The following is a 22,381-nucleotide window of genomic DNA, read 5'->3' as shown; positions in this document are numbered from 1 at the left end:
GTGTGTGTGTGCGCGCGCGCAAAGATCACGGACCATCTCATCGAAAGAGCATTTCCCAACCACCCCGGCAGTGGGTATTGACTGATGTAGAATTGGCATTTGGCGTTCTGATTGATGGCAAACAAATCTAGGGTAGGTTGTCCTCAGCATTGGAAGAGGCCATCCAGTACCTTCTGGTTAAGTTCCCACTCACAGCAGTTGTCATCCGTCCTGCTGAGAGAGACAACCCCCCCCCCCCCCAGGACATGGTTGACAGCTGCCAGGTGCTCCAACCTGAGGCAAATATTGTGTAGTGTGAGCCAGTCCCAAAGAAATTGAGCTTCCCCTGAGAGGGAAAGGGATCTTGTTCCTCCCTGCTTGTTGATATAAAACATGCTTTTTTTTGTTGTCCGTCAGGACCAACACTGATGACCCTGCAATGCGTGGAAGAAAAGCCTTGAGCGTGAGGTGGATCGTCTTTAATTTTAACAGTTTTATGTACATTCCCTTCTGCGCATCTGACCATCTTCCCTGAATGCACGTCCTGTAAATGGCCTCCCCAGCCTTCCAAGGAAGCGTCTGTCGTGATGATAAAATCTGTTATTGGCGTTAGAAAGGTGAGCCCTTGAGAGAGATGGTTGACCTCAGACCATCGCAAAGCCTGCAGCATTCTTGGTGTAACACTTATTGAGTCGTCGAAGGATCCTTGTGACTGGGTCCATTGAGGCTGTAACTCCTCTTGCACAGGTCTCATTCTCAACCTTGCTAGATGAACAAGGAGGATGGCTGAGGAAATCATGCCTGGAAATACGGACAGCCAAGTTGGTTAGTTTCTGCTGCTGTGCCGGAGTGAAGTATGCCTTGTTTTTGATGGTGTCGAGTTCTGCAACCAAAAAGACTACCCTGCGTGAGGGAAGGATGACTGACTTCTGGAAGTTTACTGTGAGTCCCAAACGGCGAAATAATTCTACACAGGCGTTTGTAGCCCTGGGCGCTAGTAGTGATGAAGGAGCTTTTATGAGCCAGTTGTCCAGGTATGGAAACACCTGAAAACCCCTGTTGCGGAGAAAACCTGAGACTGGGGCAAGACATTTTGTGAAAATTCGTGAAGCTGACTTCAGACCGAATGGGAGAACTTTGAATTGATAATGGGCACCGGCCACAGTAAAGCGGAGATACTTGCGATGTTTTTGATGTATGGGTACGCGGAAATAAGTATCCTGAATATCCATTGTTGTCCAAGTCTCCAGGATTCAGAAGGTGTAGGATATCCGACAGCGTGATCTAGGATCGGTCTCCATTCCCCTGACCTCTTCTTTATTAGAAAGAACCGGGAACAGAACCAAAGTCCTATTTGCTGAACCGGAACCTCTTCTATCGCTCCCTTGGCGAGCATTAGAAACACCTCCTGCTGAAGCAAGCGAAGATGGAACGGTTTGGATGTTCCTGGTGGATGTTACAGTAGTTTTTGTATAAATTCCAAGGTATGACCTTGTGCCACTATATCAAGCACCCATTTGCTGATTTTATGCTGTAAGGAAATGCCTCCTTGGCATGGTTGCCCCCTGACTTTTTGCCTTTGCTGATGCTATGTTTACAATTGAAAGTGTGCTGAGGCCTGCTAACCAGGCCCCAGCACCAGTGTTCTTTCCCTAACCTGTACTTTTGTATCCACAATTGGCAGACCCTGGCATCCAGATAAGTCCCTTGTAACTGGTACTTCTAGTACCAAGGGCCCTGATGCCAAGGAAGGTCTCTAAGGGCTGCAGCATGTCTTATGCCACCCTGGAGACCTCTCACTCAGCACAGACACCCTGCTTGCCAGCTTGTGTGTGCTAGTGAGGACAAAACGAGTAAGTCGACATGGCACTCCCCTCAGGGTGCCATGCCAGCCTCTCACTGCCTATGCAGTATAGGTAAGACACCCCTCTAGCAGGCCTTACAGCCCTAAGGCAGGGTGGACTATACCATAGGTGAGGGTACCAGTGCATGAGCATGGTACCCCTACAGTGTCTAAACAAAACCTTAGACATTGTAAGTGCAGGGTAGCCATAAGAGTATATGGTCTGGGAGTTTGTCAAACACGAACTCCACAGCACCATAATGGCTACACTGAAAACTGGGAAGTTTGGTATCAAACTTCTCAGCACAATAAATGCACACTGATGCCAGTGTACATTTTATTGTAAAATACACCCCAGAGGGCACCTTAGAGGTGCCCCCTGAAACTTAACCGACTATCTGTGTAGGCTGACTAGTTTTAGCAGCCTGCCACAAACCGAGACATGTTGCTGGCCCCATGGGGAGAGTGCCTTTGTCACTCTGAGGCCAGTAACAAAGCCTGCACTGGGTGGAGATGCTAATACCTCCCCCAGGCAGGAATTGTCACACCTGGCGGTGAGCCTCAAAGGCTCACCTCCTTTGTGCCAACCCAGCAGGACACTCCAGCTAGTGGAGTTGCCCGCCCCCTCCGGCCAGGCCCCACTTTTGGCGGCAAGGCCGGAGAAAATAATGAGAAAAACAAGGAGGAGTCACTGGCCAGTCAGGACAGCCCCTAAGGTGTCCTGAGCTGAGGTGACTCTGACTTTTAGAAATCCTCCATCTTGCCGATGGAGGATTCCCCCAATAGGGTTAGGATTGTGACCCCCTCCCCTTGGGAGGAGGCACAAAGAGGGTGTACCCACCCTCAGGGCTAGTAGCCATTGGCTACTAACCCCCCAGACCTAAACACGCCCTTAAATTTAGTATTTAAGGGCTACCCTGAACCCTAGAAAATTAGATTCCTGCAACTACAAGAAGAAGGACTGCCCAGCTGAAAACCCCTGCAGCGGAAGACCAGAAGACGACAACTGCCTTGGCTCCAGAAACTCACCTGCCTGTCTCCTGCCTTCCAAAGACCCTGCTCCAGCGACGCCTTCCAAAGGGACCAGCGACCTCGACATCCTCTGAGGACTGCCCCTGCTTCGAAAAGACAAGAAACTCCCGAGGACAGCGGACCTGCTCCAAGAAAAGCTGCAACTTTGTTTCCAGCAGCTTTAAAGAACCCTGTAAGCTCCCCGCAAGAAGCGTGAGACTTGCAACACTGCACCCGGCGACCCCGACTCGGCTGGTGGCGATCCAACACCTCAGGAGGGACCCCAGGACTACTCTGATACTGTGAGTACCAAAACCTGTCCCCCCTGAGCCCCCACAGCGCCGCCTGCAGAGGGAATCCCGAGGCTTCCCCTGACCGCGACTCTTTGAACCTAAAGTCCCGACGCCTGGGAGAGACCCTGCACCCGCAGCCCCCAGGACCTGAAGGACCGGACTTTCACTGGAGAAGTGACCCCCAGGAGTCCCTCTCCCTTGCCCAAGTGGAGGTTTCCCCGAGGAATCCCCCCCTTGCCTGCCTGCAGCGCTGAAGAGATCCCGAGATCTCTCATAGACTAACATTGCGAACCCGACGCTTGTTTCTACACTGCACCCGGCCGCCCCCGCGCCGCTGAGGGTGAAATTTCTGTGTGGACTTGTGTCCCCCCCGGTGCCCTACAAAACCCCCCTGGTCTGCCCTCCGAAGACGCGGGTACTTACCTGCAAGCAGACCGGAACCGGGGCACCCCCTTCTCTCCATTCTAGCCTATGTGTTTTGGGCACCACTTTGAACTCTGCACCTGACCGGCCCTGAGCTGCTGGTGTGGTGACTTTGGGGTTGCTCTGAACCACCAACGGTGGGCTACCTTGGACCAAGAACTAAGCCCTGTAAGTGTCTTACTTACCTGGTTAACCTAACAAATACTTACCTCCCCTAGGAACTGTGAAAATTGCACTAAGTGTCCACTTTTAAAACAGCTATTTGTGAATAACTTGAAAAGTATACATGCAATTTTGATGATTTGAAGTTCCTAAAGTACTTACCTGCAATACCTTTCGAATGAGATATTACATGTAGAATTTGAACCTGTGGTTCTTAAAATAAACTAAGAAAAGATATTTTTCTATATAAAAACCTATTGGCTGGATTTGTCTCTGAGTGTGTGTACCTCATTTATTGTCTATGTGTATGTACAACAAATGCTTAACACTACTCCTTGGATAAGCCTACTGCTCGACCACACTACCACAAAATAGAGCATTAGTATTATCTATTTTTACCACTATTTTACCTCTAAGGGGAACCCTTGGACTCTGTGCATGCTATTCCCCACTTTGAAATAGCACATACAGAGCCAACTTCCTACATATGCTTTTCCAATTCTGGATGTAATTGGAGATGTTCGCTCCCACTTGGTGATTCTGTAAATAGTGGGGAAAGATAGCTGGCGCCTGATAATGATCATTGTTTTCTAAGTTGATCCCGGGTTTGGGAACCTGTTTTCTTCTTCCTCCCTATCTGGCTTATGAGGCAGTGAATGGTTGTCTATACTGCTGCTGATAGGTTGGTCTATATTGGGGCTGTTGATACTGCCTGTGATAGGAACCTTGAAATGAGGTAAATCCCCTTCCTCTTGCACCCCGAAAGAGCTGTTTCCGGTACTGCAAAGTACCTAGGGACTTAGTAGTATCTGTGTCAGCCTTGATGGCCTGCAATGCGCTGTCCACATGGCTTGTCGAAGAGAGATTCTCCATCGTATAGGATGTCAAGAATTCTGGACTGCACCTCCGGTCTGAAAGACGTGGCTTTCAGCCAACCCTGTTGTAGGAAGTTGACTCTGTATGCACTATTTGAAAGTAAGGAATAGCATGCAGAGTCCAAGGGTTCCCCTTAGAGGTAAGATAGTGGCAAAAAGAGATAATACTAATGCTCTATTTTGTGGTAGTGTGGTCGAGCAGTAGGCTTATCCAAGGAGTAGTGTTAAGCATTTGTTGTACACACACAGGCAATAAATGAGGAACACACACTCAGAGGCAAATCCAGCCAATAGGTTTTTGTATAGAAAAATATATTTTCTTAGTTTATTTTAAGAACCACAGGTTCAAATTTTACATGTAATACTTCAAATGAAAGGTATTGCAGGTAGGTACTTTAGGAACTTTGAATAATCAAAATAGCATATGCAGTCTTCACATAAATCACATATAGCTATTTTAAAACTAGACAGTGCAATTTTCAACAGTTCCTGGGGGGAGTAAGAGTTTGTTAGTTTTTGCAGGTAAGTAAACCACCTACGGGGTTCAAGTTTGGGTCCAAGGTAGCCCACCGTTGGGGGTTCAGAGCAACCCCAAAGTTACCACACCAGCAGCTCAGGGCCGGTCAGGTGCAGAGGTCAAAGTGGTGCCCAAAACACACAGGCTTCAATGGAGAAGGGGGAGCCCCGGTTCCAGTCTGGCAGCAGGTAAGTACCCGCGTCTTCAGAGGGCAGACCAGGGGGGTTTTGTAGGGCACCAGGGGAGTCACAAGTTAGCACAGAAAGTACACCCTAAGCAGCACGGGGCGGTCGGGTGCAGTGTGCAAACACGCGTCGGGTTTCCAATGGAAATCAATGGGAGACCAAGGGGTCTCTTCAGTGAAGCAGGCAGGCGAGGGGGGGTGGGGGAGGCGCTCCTCGGGGTAGCCCCCACCTGGGCAAGGAAGAGGGCCTCCTGGGGGTCACTCCTGCACTTGAGTTCTGATCTTTTAGGTCCTGGGGCTGCAGGTGCAGAGGCTTTACCAGGCGTCGGGATCTGGGAGACAGGCAGTCGTGGTCAGGGGGAGCCTCGGGATTCCCTCTGCAGGCGTCACTGTGGGGGCAACTCTGGCTACTCACGGTCTCGCAGTCACCGGGGAGTCCTCCCTGAAGTGTTTGTTCTGCACAAGTCGAGCCGTGGGCGTCGGGTGCAGAGTAGCAAGTCTCACGCTTCCGGCAGGAAACGCAGTTGTTTTAAAGTTGCTCCTTTGGAAACAAAGTTGCAGTCTTGGGTGAACAGAGCCGCTGTCCTCGGGAGTTCTTGGTCCTTCTAGAGCAGGGCAGTCCTCTGAGGATTCAGAGGTCGCTGGTCCCTGGGGAAAGCGTCGCTGGAGCAGTGTCTTTAGAAGGAAGGGAGACAGGCCGGTAGAGCTGGGGCCAAAGCAGTTGGTGTCTCCGTCTTCTCTGCAGGGTTTTTCAGCTTAGCAGTCTTCTTCTTAGGTTGCAGGAATCTAGTTTCCTAGGTTCTGGGGAGCCCCTAAATACTGAATTTAGGGGTGTGTTTAGGTCTGGGAGGGCAGTAGCCAATGGCTACTAGCCCTGAGGGTGGCTACACCCTCTTTGTGCCTCCTCCCTGAGGGGAGGGGGGCACATCCCTAATCCTATTGGGGGAATCCTCCATCTGCAAGATGGAGGATTTCTAAAAGTCAGTCACCTCAGCTCAGGACACCTTAGGGGCTGTCCTGACTGGCCAGTGACGACTCCTTGTTTTTCTCATCATCTCTCCTGGACTTGCCGCCAAAAGTGGGGGCTGTGTCCAGGGGGCGCGCATCTCCACTAGCTGGAGTGCCCTGGGGCATTGTAACACGAAGCCTGAGCCTTTGAGGCTCACTGCTAGGTGTTACAGTTCCTGCAGGGGGGAAGGTGTAAAGCACCTCCACCCAGAGCAGGCTTTTGTTTCTGTCCTCAGAGAGCACAAAGGCCCTCGCCACCTGGAGTCAGAAACTCATCTCTCAGCAGCAGGCTGGCACAGACCAGTCAGTCCTGCACTGAACAAGTGGGTAAAATACAGGGGGCATCTCTAAGATGCCCTCTCTGTTCATTTTTTCATAAATCCAACACTGGCATCAATGTGGGTTTATTATTCTGAGAAGTTTGGTACCAAACTTCCCAGTATTCAGTGTAGACATTATGGAGCTGTGGAGTTTGTTTTTGACAGACTCCCAGACCATATACTCTTATGGCTACCCTGCACTTACAATGTCTAAGGTTTTGCTTAGACACTGTAGGGGCATAGTGCTCATGCACCTATGCCCTCACCTGTGGTATAGTGCACCCTGCCTTAGGGCTGTGAGGCCTGCTAGAGGGGTGACTTACCTATGCCACAGGCAGTGGGAGGTTGGCATGGCACCCTGAGGGGAGTGCCATGTCGACGTAGTCATTTTCTCCCCACCAGCACACACAAGCTGGCAAGCAGTGTGTCTGTGCTGAGTGAGGGGTCCCTAGGGTGGCATAAGACTTGCTGCAGCCCTTAGAGACATTCCCTGGCAAGAGGGCCCATGGTACCAGTTACAAGGGACTTACCTGGGTGCCAGGGTTGTACCAATTGTGGAGACAACTGTACATTTTGGGTGAAAGAACACTGGTGCTGGGGCCTGGTTAGCAGGGTCCCAGCACACTTCTCAGTCAAGTCAGCATCAGTATCAGGCAAAAAGTGGGGGGTAACTGCAACAGGGAGCCATTTCTTTACACCTGTTGGCGTGATGCCACAGCACCAGCCAGTTGACAAAAGCCGGTGGAGGCTATATCTAGGGTGTAGTCAATCATCTCTTCAGGCGTACGCTCTCCTTATTGGAGGATCTTCTGTGCCTCTACTTGTTTGCTTTCCGGGATGAGGTCCATGAAACCCTGCATATCCGACCACATTTATTGTTCGTATCGACCCAAGATCGCTAAGGAATTTGCTACCCGAACAGTTATGGCTGACATGGACGAGAATCTCTTACCCACGTTATCTAATCTCCTTCCTTCTCAATCCGGCAGAGTAGATATAGGCGCTGACTGGTTCTTGGAACGCCTTTGAGTCGCTTGAGAGATGACAGTCTGGCTTTGGATGGCCAGTCAAACATGCCGGAGAGTTGGGAGTTGCTTTATGTTTCTTGTTGAGTTTTTGTGGCACTGGTGGAACTGTTGACGGGTTGTGCATGATCTTGATACCCTCGCTCCATATGAAGTCAATGATAGTGATGGCCCTTACAGACTTCCTTGCTCGCTCTTTAAAATCATGGAGGAAGCATTCAGACTGCGAGACAGATGTTGGCAGGTGGAAACGTGCGGCCACCCTATCCATTAAATTGTGAAAACCACCTATATCCTCCGTTGGAGTATCTGAAGGGCGAGGAGGTGGCGGAGAAGGAGTTGGGGCTAGGTAGTAATCCCATTCCTCAGTAGGATGCTGTGGTGTTGATATTTCACCTTCTTCCTCCTCTTCCCCAGATGTCGAAACATCATCTCCAGGGGGAGCAACTACCACAGAATGAGGAGTCATCCTAGGAGTAGCTGGAGGTACGCTCCTTGGCATAACAGAAGTTGGTGGTGGATCCTCTGCTGTAGCTGGGAACCTCCTCCTATACTCCTATAATCCTGCAACACTGACTGTAGGAAGTTGGCTCTGTATGTGCTATTTCAAAGTAAGGAATGGCATGCACAGAGTCCAAGGGTTCCCCTTAGAGGTAAGATAGTGGCAAAAAGAGATAATACTAATGCTCTATTTTGTGGTAGTGTGGTCGAGCAGTAGGCTTATCAAAGGAGTAGTGTTAAGCATTTGTTGTACACACACAGGCAATAAATGAGGAACACACACTCAGAGGCAAATCCAAGCCAATAGGTTTTGTTATAGAAAAATATATTTTCTTAGTTTATTTTAAGAACCACAGGTTCAATTTCTACATGTAATATCTCATTTGAAAGGTATTGCAGGTAAGTACTTTAGGAACTTTGAATCATTACATTAGCAGGTATACTTTTTACATAAAACACAATAAGCTGTTTTAAAAGTGGACACAGTGCAATTTTCACAGTTCCTGGGGAGGTAAGTTTTTGTTAGTTTTTGTCAGGTAAGTAAATCACTTACAAGTCTCAGGTTTGGGTCCAAGGAAGCCCACTGTTGGGGGTTCAGAGCAACCCCAAAGTTACCACACCAGCAGCTCAGGGCCGGTCAGGTGCAGAGGTCAAAGAGGTGCCCAAAACGCATAGGCTTCAATGGAGAGAAGGGGGTGCCTTGGTTCCGGTCTGCCAGCAGGTAAGTACCCGCGTCTTCGGAGGGCAGACCAGGGGGGTTTTGTAGGGCACCGGGGGACACACAAGTCAGCACAAAAAGTACACCCTCAGCAGCGCGGGGGCGGCCGGGTGCAGTGTGCAAACACGCGTCGGGTTTCCAATGGTTTTCAATGAGAGATCAAGGGATCTCTTCAGCGTTGCAGGCAGGCAAGGGGGGGGGGGGGCTCCTCGGGGTAGCCACCACCTGGACAAGGGAGAGGGCCTCCTGGGGGTCACTCCTGCACAGAAGTTCTGTTCCTTCAGGTGCTGGGGGCTGCGGGTGCAGGGTCTTTTCCAGCCGTCGGGACTTTAGGTTCAGGCAGTCGCGGTCAGGGGGAGCCTCGGGATTCCCCCTGCAGGCGTCGCTGTGGGGGCTCAGGGGGGACAACTTTGGTTACTCACGGTCTCGGAGTCGCCGGAGGGTCCTCCCTGAGGTGTTGGTCCTCCACCAGTCGAGTCGGGGTCGCCGGGTGCAGTGTTGCAAGTCTCACGCTTCTTGCGGGGAGTTGCAGGGGTCTTTAAATCTGCTCCTTGAAACAAAGTTGCAGTTCTTTTGGAGCAGTGCCGCTGTCCTCGGGAGTTTCTTGGTCTCTTGGAAGCAGGGCAGTCCTCTGAGGATTCAGAGGTCGCTGGTCCTGGAGAAAGCGTCGCTGGAGCAGGGTTCTTTAGAAGGCAGGAGACAGGCCGGTAGGACTGGGGCCAAAGCAGTTGGTGTCTTCTTTCTTCTTCTGCAGGGGTTTTCAGCTCAGCAGTCTTCTTCTTCGGTAAGTTGCAGGAATCTAAATTCTTAGGTTCAGGGGAGCCCTTAAATACTAAATTTAAGGGCGTGTTTAGGTCTGGGGGGTTAGTAGCCAATGGCTACTAGCCCTGAGGGTGGGTACACCCTCTTTGTGCCTCCTCCCAAGGGGAGGGGGTCACATCCCTAATCCTATTGGGGGAATCCTCCATCTGCAAGATGGAGGATTTCTAAAAGTTAGAGTCACTTCAGCTCAGGACACCTTAGGGGCTGTCCTGACTGGCCAGTGACTCCTCCTTGTTATTCTCATTATGTTCTTCAGCCTTGCCGCCAAAAGTGGGGGCCGTGGCCGGAGGGGACGGGCAACTCCACTAGCTGGAGTGTCCTGCGGTGCTGGCACAAAGGGGTGAGCCTTTGAGGCTCACCGCCAGGTGTGACCGCTCCTGCCTGGGGGAGGTGTTAGCATCTCCACCCAGTGCAGGCTTTGTTACTGGCCTCAGAGTGACAAAGGCACTCTCCCCATGGGGCCAGCAACATGTCTTGGTTGTGGCAGGCTGCTGGAACTAGTCAGCCTACACAGATAGTCGGTTAAGGTTTCAGGGGGCACCTCTAAGGTGCCCTCTGGGGTGTATTTCACAATAAAATGTACACTGGCATCAGTGTGCATTTATTGTGCTGAGAAGTTTGATACCAAACTTCCCAGTTTTCAGTATAGCCATTATGGTGCTGTGGAGTTCGTGTGAAACAGACTCCCAGACCATATACTCTTATGGCTACCCTGCACTTACAATGTCTAAGGTATTGCTTAGACACTGTAGGGGCACAGTGCTCAGGCACTGGTGCCCTCACCTATGGTATAGTGCACCCTGTCTTAGGGCTGTAAGGCCTGCTAGAGGGGTGACTTATCTATACCTGCATAGGCAGTGAGAGGCTGGCATGGCACCCTGAGGGGAGTGCCATGTCGACTTACTCGTTTTGTTCTCACCAGCACACACAAACTGGCAAGCAGGGTGTCTGGGCTGAGTGAGGGGTCTCCAGGGTGGCATAAGATATGCTGCAGCCCTTAGAGACCTTCCTTGGCATCAGGGCCCTTGGTACCAGGGGTACCATTTACAAGGGACTTATCTGGATGCCAGGGTGTGCCAATCGTGGATACAAAAGTACAGGTTTAGGGAAAGAACACTGGTGCTGGGGCCTGGTAAGCAGGCCTTAGCACACTTTCAATTCAAAACATAGCATCAGCAAAGGCAAAAAGTCAGGGGGTAACCATGCCAAGGAGGCATTTCCTTACACTGACTGAGCAGGCATGAGGACAGAGTCTCTTGGTTGAGGCGGTGGTAGATAATAGCGCCCTTGATGAGAGTAATAAGGCTGATATTGATCATACTCATCCTCCTCCTCTTCCTGGTATTTGACATGCAATTGGGATGGGCTGTGTGCATCCTCAAATGGACCCTCATCCGATTCCTCCCAGTCCAGATGACTAGGTAATAAGGCTGACACCTTACTTGGTGAAGTATCTGTAGGATAGATCGTCGATCTGGACAATGGTGTGATTTTAACCATGGCTCGAAGATCAGGAGACCCAGTATGAATAGCCTCCATCTGATTCACAGCCACCATTGGCATCGTCAATGGTGCAGACGACGATGGCCCGTCGACGGCACCGCCACAGCAGATGATCTTTCCATCAACGACTGTCTCGTCGACGACTTGTCCTCATAGACGGTGATGCAGCCGACGGAGTTGCAGTCAACAGGGCTTTTGTAGACTATATCATCAACGATGATGTTCTCGTCGACGAAGGCGTTGACTTTGAGCGGATGAGCTCTGAGGACGCACCTGCGAGCCAGGGAGTGGTACTAAACCTGAGACGATATCGGCAGCATTTCCAGCAACCCCAGATATTTTTATTGTTCTTTGGTCTCTACTGATGAAGGGCACTAACCCAGAAACACGTGTCTAGAGAGGACCAGTACTGTCTGCACTAACTTTAGTGAAATACTACAGATTTCTTCAAGCAAGCGTTAATTGTTCAAACTGCATGTACCAGGATACAAGGGGCAAACTCAACTGGAATGTTAGGCAGTGTGCTCCCAAACGGACTTCATGTTGACTTTAGTGACGCAGTTTTTTCTGGAAGCTTCGTCGAAAGAGGTTTAAAAGAGAAGAAATAGGAGCCTTTACCACAGACGTCGACATAGTTGTCTCCGACGGCGGTCTCGCTGACGAGGTGGTGGAGACATTAGATCTGAACACTGTCGTCGTCGTCACTGTCGTAGACAGTGGTGTCGTCGTCAACGTGATTTCGATGGATACCTTTTCTAGAGGTAGAAGGCAGACGAAGGAGAACGGTAAGACGACAACTCCTTTCATCGAGGAGAGGATGGCTCAGATGAAATAGAACCCTGTAAGCCTTTTGCACCTTCTTTATGATGCATTTTTTTCCACTTTCTGGACCTTTCCGTCTGGCCCAGGTCCTCAGATTTGGACTTTTTGTGTGGCCTTTCTGACTCACTCTCCTCACCTTAAGTACAGGATTTTGCCTCTAGACATGTCAAAAGTATACCCTCACGGTCCCGGAGGGTTTTTGTAGAGAAAGTATGGCATATCTTGCAGTCTTTCACCTGGTGTTCTCGGTAGAGGCAGTATGAGAAGTCTTTAAGTGGATCATCCACATGGAGCCTTTTCTTGTCACGGGTCTTGCAAGGGCAGAAAAGGTCTTTTCTAGAAGAATCCGACATCCTTTAGGGGTTTCTTGAGAGAAAACACTTCTGAAGAAGTAGAAAACTGAGCAGAGCTCAGGGAGACTCCCTTCACACGACATGCGGTAGAAAATCGGAGGGAAGGAGCTTCTCTGGAGAGTGTTCTAGAGGGTGCTGGTGCCTGATTGGGCAGCAGCCAGGTTTGGGTCCTTTTCACAAAAAGACTTAGATAGGCTATATAAGTGATTTGGGTTACCATTATAGCCTATAGGAAAAAAATGTGTTCATTATTGCTTTTCATGTACGGTGGGACTCCCACTTCGATGACGGGTATGATTCAAGCATGTGAATTTATGAAAGATCTAATACTGGATAAAATGCAACAACCCAAAAAGTAAAAGTTTTTAAACATGCAAGCTACTGGCCCACTAAGTGAATTAACTGCTCCATAACTTACCAGAAGGGAGGTCTCTTTGCTTTCCTATCCGTAGTTCTTGATCTCCGAGATTCCATGGCATTCTTAAGAAGACTATCAATCATCTGAAACACGTCAGAATCTACAAGGTGACATAATATATGATGAAAAACTATGCTTCTATCCAAGCATTGCCAAAAGTCTAAAATGATTTTAGTGCCAGCCTATTACGCAGTGCACCGCCCAAAGGTTTAGTCAGATCAGAATCATTGCTTATGGCAAGCTGTGCAGGTATATATAGGCAAAAGGTCATCACACTTTCCACGTACCCTCTCTTCTAACATGGGCAGAGTGGCCCTAAGAGTCACAACTACGTAACACCACTCAAAAGGGTAGGGGTATTTTTAGGCTTTGCCCAGTACAGAACATACCATTGTGTTACCTCTGACTCTTACAGCACAGTAATCATGACAGAGTTCCGGTAGGAGTGGGTAGCCCTTACAATCTGAATACCAATCCCACAATGGTAAGCAAAAAGATAGCTACAGAATGTGCATCTGAAGGGGAAATTTTGTAAAGTGCCATGATGAAATTAGTAGCAGCAAAATAATGCAGCCAAAAAACTACAAAGAAAAAAGGATCATGTCTGCAGTACTGACAACTTGTGGTCCGCAATGACATTACTTTAGTTTGAGGTAGAGTTTAACTACCTGCTATATTTAAAGTGCTTAGGTCATTTCCTCGGGGCTATAAAACCATATGCTTACACCTCTTCAGAGACATAGCAGTGCAGTAGTTAAAGGAGTGTAACTCAGCTAAAGAGGACAACAATGAAATGGCAAAACAAGTGTAATATAACACTGAAAAAACAGGCAATATAGGAGGTAAACTGAGTAAAAAAATAAGCTACACTAAACTGTAGGCATATGCAGATGATAAATTAATAATAAACATGTAGTATAAATATAACCTTAGTAAAGGCTGTGGAGAGAGAAAGATATTTCTATGTGAAATAGCAGGTAGGTTGGTTTTCCGTCAGCTTCGTTAGGAGATCAGATTATCTTGGAATCAGTGTATTTCTCCTGTCACATCTGCTTAGTGAGGTAACAGCTGTTTCGAGAGGCAGCCTCCAGATTAGGTAGAGGGTGGCACTGTACTACAGTGAGAGTACAACATTAGGTCTTAAGTGGCAGTTAGCACCAGCTAACCTGGTGAATGATTTCACACAAATTCCGAGTATTAAGAATAGATCAAAGCTGCAAATCAAAGGCCCATTCTGATTAATTCGTTATCACAATCACTCTCTCTACTGGATTTGATAATTCTTCAATAAGGCACTCAAACAACCCAACTATACTGCATATCCTTTATCTACAAGCCAACACGTCCACCCCCACCCAAAGACTTTGCAACACCGATTAGCAAACCAGAAACAGGCTACCCACACTTACCTTCAGGCTCCACCTTCACATGAGAATCACCTTCTTTTTTCTTTTCTGAAGAACTGGTATTAGACTTCATACGGAACTGGGTGCCACTATTTTCAAGATAGGATTTCAGATGCGACATATACTCTTTCCCAAACAGAAATGAATCATCAAGATTTGGGAATCCAGATGGTTTTGCCACCTTGCCTCTTAAGCCAATAGTTTCAAGAATTCTCTCCTGCCTCAACCATGTAGCAAGCGAGTAGGTTTGTCCAAAGAGCACCAGGGATTTGCGACACAAAGAGATTGTATTTTCTAGAGCAGCAGGTAGCTCAGCAGTATCAAAACCTTTCTTTAGTTCAAAGGTATTGCAGGCCATAAGCAGGGGAACAACACTCTTCAGAAGTGACTCTTGGATGCTCATCATGCTTCTATCAAACGGTTTAATCAGTTCAAAGAAGTCATTTTTTGTTTGTACTGCGTTTTTATTCACCAGCAGGTTTAAAAGATCGTTATCGACTTTAGGACTTTTCAATGCTGGGTGCTTTAACTCTCTGACCATACTGAAACAGAAATCTCTATGCTCGGGTTTCAGGGAGCATTTGAAAGAAGCCAGCGTTTTGGCACATGCCTCCGTTTCTGCCAAGAAAAGTGCACTGTGCTGTTGATAAAAATCAGGAGAGTGTTTAACTTTGTCGAACTCTGCCCAGTGAATCAACTGACTGCCAACTTTAGAAAAAACATCACTGTCATCAACATCGATCTTGGGTTCTCTAACAGTCCACACTTCTTCATCTCTTGTAGTACCAAGTGGCGCAAATGAGCTCTCATGTGCCTGTGCTGCTCGGGCTCTAAGTTCCTGCCGCACTGACTCATAATCTGGACCCACCATGCTTCTAAATGCTTCTACTCTTCTACTACCTTCAAAGTCCCGTTCTTGTGCTCGAAGGGGGCTATGATCTCTCCGTCGAGCAAGAAGAAGTTCCTGTTCTCGCAACCAAGCCTGATCTACAGCGGCTGAGTTCAACTCTCGTCCCCTTAATTCAGTACGACCAAAATCTCCCTTAAAGTACAATTGTTCACCTATCGGAGGGCTGCGAGATCTTCTACGGTCTGGGAAAACAAAATGAAGACTTGCAGACACTTCATCTTCTAACTCTCGAGTTGATGGTCCAGGAAATTCACTTCTACTTGATCGCAAATACCTTTCAATATCTCGCAAATCACCGTCATATCTCTCCATTCTTGGGACAGATCTTGATGGTGCTGAAAGTAATAAAAAGAAATACAAGTTTTAACCTACATTATTATAAGTAACCATTTGCACAGAGATACAGATGCCATGTGAAAAGAGGGAAGGGGGTAGGAGGGCAGGAGACGGCAAAGGAACATCGCTGTAAACAATAGCTAGAATTCAATGCACTCAAGCATTCGATGGGCTTTTAGTATGAAATACAATGCATTAAAATTAGTCAATACCAAGACATCTGTTCAGGATGTATTTGCCTTAATTACCTCATCTCATTTATGTAGCCACATTTAGAAGTGCCCTACGAGTAGTGGCATGGAATGCCTAACAAACAGAGTGAAAATTGGCAGCAGCAAACACTCTTTAAAATTCTAGGAAAACCTTTTAAAGCTAGAAAAAATATTATATTTGGGCTATGTTGCACAACCTCAAATTGCAGTATCTCAATGCTTACTTGGACTTCTCTGCAGCTTTCCTTGCTATTCTATTCAGTGTTGATGACTATCAATTAAGAATTGACTGAAAGGTAGGAAACGTTACTTTTAACTGTAGTGCATTAGAGGACTCGTATTTGTCATCATCTAAACGCATTCAACTGTCACTTAAACTGAAATTATGAACTCTACAGTCCTGCAAAAAGTAACTATTTGCCAGTGTGGAGCTTATGGGATACAGTTATTGCTCATCCATCCCACTGCAGCTTCAGAAATCTATTATGCGGAACAACTCACATTGATTTCAGTTAAGTTACAAAAAATAATATATTTATAAAATAATTTGCAAGTTGACTAAAGAGGGGGGGGCAATCCTATTTTCGCAGAGCACATTCCCAGAGGTACCTACCATGCAGTTGCAATTCATGTAAAGTTTCGCGAATAGCTTCATCTTTTGTTAGGTTGTATTTCCGAACCTTTTCTAGCACCAAAGCATCAAATGCATCCCGGGTAACTCTGTGCTCCGGCATGTTTTAAACTGCAAAACAAAGAAAAGTAATTACATGAATAAGCCATCTTATTAAAATAGAACATGGGGAGTATTTTTTTTAACACTAAAAACTTCGTACCATTTTTGCTGCACTTCAATGTATTTGAAAACTGACTGAAAATTAAGACAACTCAAACCACTACACCGAGATGGGACCCACAGATCAAGATAAAGGCTGCTGAAGGACACGACACTCCAGAACACCACCCCCCAGATCAAAACAAAAAATACTGAAAGCACACCAAAGATAGCGACCAGGAGATCAAGGGGGGAAAAGCTCACTGAAGATACCTGCAGAGAGGGACCCGCAGGTCAAAACAAAAACGCGTAAGGCAGTTGTGGACGGAACGATCTACGAGAGATGGTTTGTACGTGCTTACGGAGTCTCTTTTGTGCAGGGGCTGCATTAGTTATGCAATTATGGCGATGTGGATTAACTTGATATATAACAAACAAACTGTTAAAAATAAACCTGAAAGCAGTTACAGGAGACACAGATAGGAATCCGCAGATAAAGGCCACAAAAAAAGACATTTATAAAGTAAAAATAAATAAAAAAAACTCTGAAGAGCGAGTTGAGGGCGCTTACATTGTCAAGAATCTTCTCTTTAAAAAGATACAACAGTAGCGCCACAGGCGGGCGCACCATTCCTCTGGCATGTGTGATGTGGACATGCATCAGAGCATGCAAGCGTATCAGCGGAATGAAATGGCACCACTTGGGTTGGTAAATAAGATTGGAGTTCTTTTAGTAAAGGATAGGTGATAACAGAGGGGTGGATGTAGGAGCAGGAGGGGGCGAAGAAGGAAAAGGCATTGCACAATTGAGAAAGCAGCAGAGTGGTGGTGCAAAGCACACATCTATAAAGGAATACAGAAAATGAAGCTTGATTAAGTATTTTCTTGCATGTTCCATAACTGACAACTCTTGACTTATGAATGCTGCAACAAATTTAAGTAGTACAATAAAAACATCCAGGTCATTTGACAGCAGAATGACTCGATTGGAACTATTTCAAACAGCCGCCTCAACACAAAGGCCAGCTTCCTCCGATTTGCTGTTAAGTTCTTGTAGAATATGGCCGAGGCCTTAAGAATCTCTCTCTGCAGGGACCACTGCCTCATTGGCAATCATTCTGCTTGCAGTAATTGGACATTCAGTGTTCACTGAAGCATCAGCAATGTTTTGGAGAGTGAGCATCTCCAAGTTCATCTTGTTCGAAGTTGCAAGGTATAGGTGTCGAAATTTTTATGCAGGCAAGGTCAACTGTTCCACCTGTAGACATTCGCCTGATTCCCCCACACTTTGACAGATAGTTCAAGATAACTGTGAAACACAACGTGCAGTTAATCCAAGGTGCACACTAACATTGGTATCTGTAGAACAGTCTGAACAACCTCTCCAAAGTTATGCACGGCTAAAATCTTGAACATTCGCAATTGTGACATATATATCCACAACAGCAGTTTTCTTATGGCAAATAAAGCGTGGAAGTTTAGCTTTAGTGATTATGTCACACAGCTTTTTCTCTCGCAATACAAATCTCTCCTGCTTCAGTTCTGCATATAGTTTCAATCCATGTCCCAGGACATCTAGTAGACGTGTCTTTAAATCATTATCCACATATTGCTTGAGCCTGTGCGACTATACATTTTGTGGCCAGTCATTTTAAAGGGGTTTCTTTGCCGCTGCGTCTGACCAACAATTCCCTTGGAGCTTTTCTGTGATCTCTGGATCATCTGTTCCAGTTTCATATCTGGAGCCACAGCGCGGACCCCCTCACTCTGTCTTCCACCACAAAATGTCTTTGGATGAACTTTCCGTAGAGGTATGGTTTTTACACCTCTAGCTTCTTGACTCTTTCCAAATACCAGGTGCCATATCTCAGGTAGCTTATGTAATCAAATTCGAGAAACACAGTAATCAGTGACTCCACGGTCTTCACATGCAGCTCCCAATCAAGTTTCTGATCAGAATGTACCAAGTTTTTGTTACTAGAGCTATCGTGTTTAAAAGATTTCCCCAGTACTTGCAAGTTCTGATTTTTCTTCACATTCTTTGACAAACTCTTTGAACTTGGTTTTCTGATTTTGAACTAAGTGTATTGAACATTGCCTGGCTTTGCATCATGTCTTTTGAATGAAGTTCACGCGGTGCCTTGCTCACTTCTGATTTGCAAAACCTAATTTGTCACTCTTGCTCCACAAAGCATTCCAACGCAATGTTTCTATAGCCTGAGATATGATGAGCACAGCTTGCAACGAAAGAACATGAGTTCCGCTTCCAAAGATTGCAACCTCAGTAAGTGCATCCTCTATGTCACATCCACTGAGAACTTCCTGCACACTGCAACACAACTTTTTTATTGTGGAAAACGCCCATCACTGGATAAAGATAATCAAATTCTACTGGATTGCTCATAAAAATGTCGGCTACAATACAAAAAACACCTTCATTGCACAAAATTGGCAGGATAACCTGGTCTTCAAGCTGAGGACACATTTTGGAAATTTTTAGAACTTACTAGTAAAACCTTCTTCAGTGGGATCAGTGGGATGGTATTTTAGGAGATCAGAGCATGAATTCCAGCCCACGGAGGAATTGGATTTTCCTCATCCTTCAGTCCACACCGAATAAGCGATATGATAAATTCAGCTGAATCAGCTTTGCGACCCGCAGAATTAGGTAGAAGATCACCTGCGTCCTCAGCCACTTTGAAACTTTCTGTTAGACTGGGGCTTGTCCATGGCTCGCAGTGATTTTGCACATTCTGGTAAGCCAGTTGGGTTATAAGTTTGCAGCTTTGTTTGTTTATTCCTACAGCCTGTTTATCACCAGATACTTCATTGGTACCATCTTGAAAAAGCACAATGGCAGTTTCATGTGTGCTGGATGTTCCACAAAGAGCAGTCTTCAAAAACAAAATTATCAAGAGCAGCAATTGTAAATCTTTTTATGGTTAAGTGACTTGCCTTGTAATATGTGAGTTTTGACCACTGACTCCTTGTTGCTCTTAGCCTAGCAGCACACCGTCACACTAGTGACCATAAGCTTCATTATGCCCAGTGACTTTATTTTAGTATTAGCTACCGCCATGTTAAAAGCTGCAAGTAGTTTTCCTCGTTGTACACCAAGGGCTTAGGCTGATAAGAATGTACTAAGACGGCAGGGAACAGTCTTGTTTTGCAGGGGCACCTTGGAATTGTGGCCAAGTCCTGAAGTGTTCTTTTCAAAGCTGGCCTAAAGTAATCAGCATATTTTTAATAATAAACTTCTGCAGTGAGAGGGAGTTTCTAGAATGTTTCTCTCATTTGTTCAAAGTATAAGAGGCCAAAGCCAGATGGACCGAGGACAGAGTATTTTCAGATCTCAGGCATACCTAGTGAGGATAATTGATCTCTTTCTCCTCAATCGATTCTGGGATCTGGCGATCTGATGCTGAATAGGAGGGAGATGAAGCAGTTGTGCCCTTGCCTCATGGTGACGCATATTTTTTTATTTCATTATAATAATAATACATATATTTGCTGTGTATATTGCAGTGGAGAATCATTTGTACATGTTTTCATTTAATTGCTGTGACCATTTTTAAATGTGTGCTTTCAACAAGCTAATCTTCTTTTACAAACCTTGCGAAGTAAAGTAATAAATGTCTTCTTTAGACTAAGAATCACATTCCAGACATTTTTGTCAGTGCACGAGTGTTTCAGCTCAGTCATTAGTGAAGCAAAACATGCCTGTTTCACAATATCTTACAGCATGAGCTGCTAACAAGTTCCTGCTCCACACTGTCATAATTTCTTGATACAACAATCCTATTCATTGAAGTGATTCTCTCTCTACTTTTGCACTCCTCAGATTGTGTGTCTTCCACCTCTTCGCTTATATCTTCTAAGCCATCATCAATGTTGCCTCCCATGATTTGCGGCGGTCTGGGGCATCACAAAATCTGTCATGAAGTCCAAAATCAAAATATTTCAGGATGTTTCTTAAAGTGGTTCCTGCTTCTGATTTTACTACATGCTAATCTTGTTCTGGCAGCAAGAACTTCAGGAGTCAAATCAGCTGAGAACACCAGACATTCTTTTTCTTAGATTGACAAGAACTAATTCTGTCGTACATTCTCACCAGAAAAATATTAATTGCGTTATTATGAATAGATACAATATCAATTTTAACAATTATTTCTCTGATCTCACTGGGTGTGAACCCGCAGCCAGCATTCAAGAATGGCTTTAAAACTTTAACTGAAGGCTGGTGTTTATGATGCTGAAGGGAGCTCACTGTACATTCATTTTCTCGAATGTATGCATGCAGTTTGGGTGGGCATACAAATTTGCTGCAAATACATTCACCTTGCTCGGCTGAAAACTTTATCTTGGAAGAAACTAGCTCTAGATAAAAACATGTTTGCCCTTTGAGACTCTGTTCTTTAGTCAATCCCTTTGGCCCTTGTTCTGGCTAAACCGTAGATAACACACTGAAGAGTCTCTGCTTTCTAATCAGTTGTTGGAGATGGACGAGGGGTAGTCATTGATTAAAGTGGATGGGTATTCGGTTTGGTTGTCATCGCTTTCTCAAACAACTCTGATTCTTGTTGTGATTCACTGGTTTCTGTTTTCTCATGAACTTTCAAAGGCTTTTTTTTCCCATTGTAAAAAACTTGTAGTACTTGTTACACTGAAAATATTTGATCCTCTTCACCCATCAGTTTCAATCTTTTGTGAACTTAGTCTTTCTCTATTTCTGCTGCATCTCAAACTCTCGCGTCCAGCCCAGTTGTTAGCTTTTCTTTCAGATTAGTATGGCATATGACACATTTTGATATGTTGAAGGAGTCCTCAGATTTTGTAGTTAGCAACACTTTGTTAGGAGGTAAAACCCTCTGCTACCAACTGCTTCGCTCATGTTTACAAATTTTAATCAAGTGAAAACCTGAAACAAACACTATTAAAACAAGTTACCAATATGCTAGCTGAAACATATAATTATAGATCTGCTGTTTTGGAAAATGGCTGAAGGGTAGCTCCGAGGAGTTCTTTTCTGCCTCTTGACCTCCAAAAACCTACGTTTTGACACCAAAATGAAGTATGTAGGTCTGATGGTTGCTGAAATATTACATCATCATCACTGCAACACACCTGCCATTTTTTAAAATGTTTTCCGGAAGAAAAGAAAATAAACGGCCCGAATTAGCAATGTCTAGCCAAGCTAAATTACTTATCCAATTATATATGATAATTATAATGAAAATAGTTGGGCAACATTTTTTTTTTACGGAGGCAAATCAAAAGGCCAGGACTATAGGGAGTGGACATTTGGGTGGTGGGGCTCACACTCTGAGAAATAGAGCTGAAACGCACAAAGGATGCCATTGAGTAGAAAGTAAGGAAATGAGAGCAACAGTAAAGTCAACCAACAGTATCAACCAATAGTAAGATATTGGTTGGCTATAAGACCCTGAAAGCTCTTGGTAATCCCAATACAGGTCTTTTGCAACCAGACAGTTTATGCTTACTGAGAAGCTCAACCTAAAATTCAAATGTAAATTGTACTGCAGGTTTTTGTGCTGATTTTTGGCACATGCTACGAATTAGGACCCAGGCCCCAAAGAGAGGCAAGATGGTTGATACGTGTAAATTCATTAGTTTTTCTCATTACTCCCATTAGAAAGGTTCAGTTTAGGCTCAATGTCTGAGAAACATGTGTCACCGATGTTAAAGTTGCATATTATTTTGAACTTTGGGACTTCCACATTCATAGCAATATAGAGTATGGGATAGCTGATTACTTGGGAGCTTATATGGCTCATTAAGTTCTTTATTTTCCTTGCCTCTCGCATCAACATATAGAGTTTAACATTCATCCCCACTTGAAAACAGATCTTCCTTGAAATATCAGAAGTATGAGTACTTGTTATCTTAAGTTAATGCCTCTAAATACAATGCAAATCTATTTGACAAGTCCCTCATCTGCAGCAACAAG

General features: G+C 45.8%; 1 protein-coding gene across 1 annotated transcript in view; it reads right to left on the bottom strand.

The window, feature by feature from the left end:
- Positions 1 to 22,381, bottom strand: part of LOC138267038 (uncharacterized) — a 252,245-nt gene that overhangs the window by 55,843 nt on the left and 174,021 nt on the right. Inside the window, exons 19-22 of the mRNA XM_069215886.1 lie at positions 19,027 to 19,307; positions 16,255 to 16,379; positions 14,187 to 15,428; positions 12,778 to 12,877 (exon numbers count right to left, since the gene is read on the bottom strand). Of these exons, the coding sequence (XP_069071987.1) occupies positions 12,778 to 12,877; positions 14,187 to 15,428; positions 16,255 to 16,379; positions 19,027 to 19,307 (1,748 nt within the window). The remainder of the gene's footprint in view (positions 1 to 12,777; positions 12,878 to 14,186; positions 15,429 to 16,254; positions 16,380 to 19,026; positions 19,308 to 22,381) is intronic.

This window comes from Pleurodeles waltl, chromosome 12, assembly GCF_031143425.1.
Source record: "Pleurodeles waltl isolate 20211129_DDA chromosome 12, aPleWal1.hap1.20221129, whole genome shotgun sequence".
NCBI lineage: Eukaryota > Metazoa > Chordata > Amphibia > Caudata > Salamandridae > Pleurodeles > Pleurodeles waltl.
The sequence above is the reverse complement of the archived record's forward strand: the minus strand, read 5'-3'. Positions and strand labels throughout refer to the sequence as shown.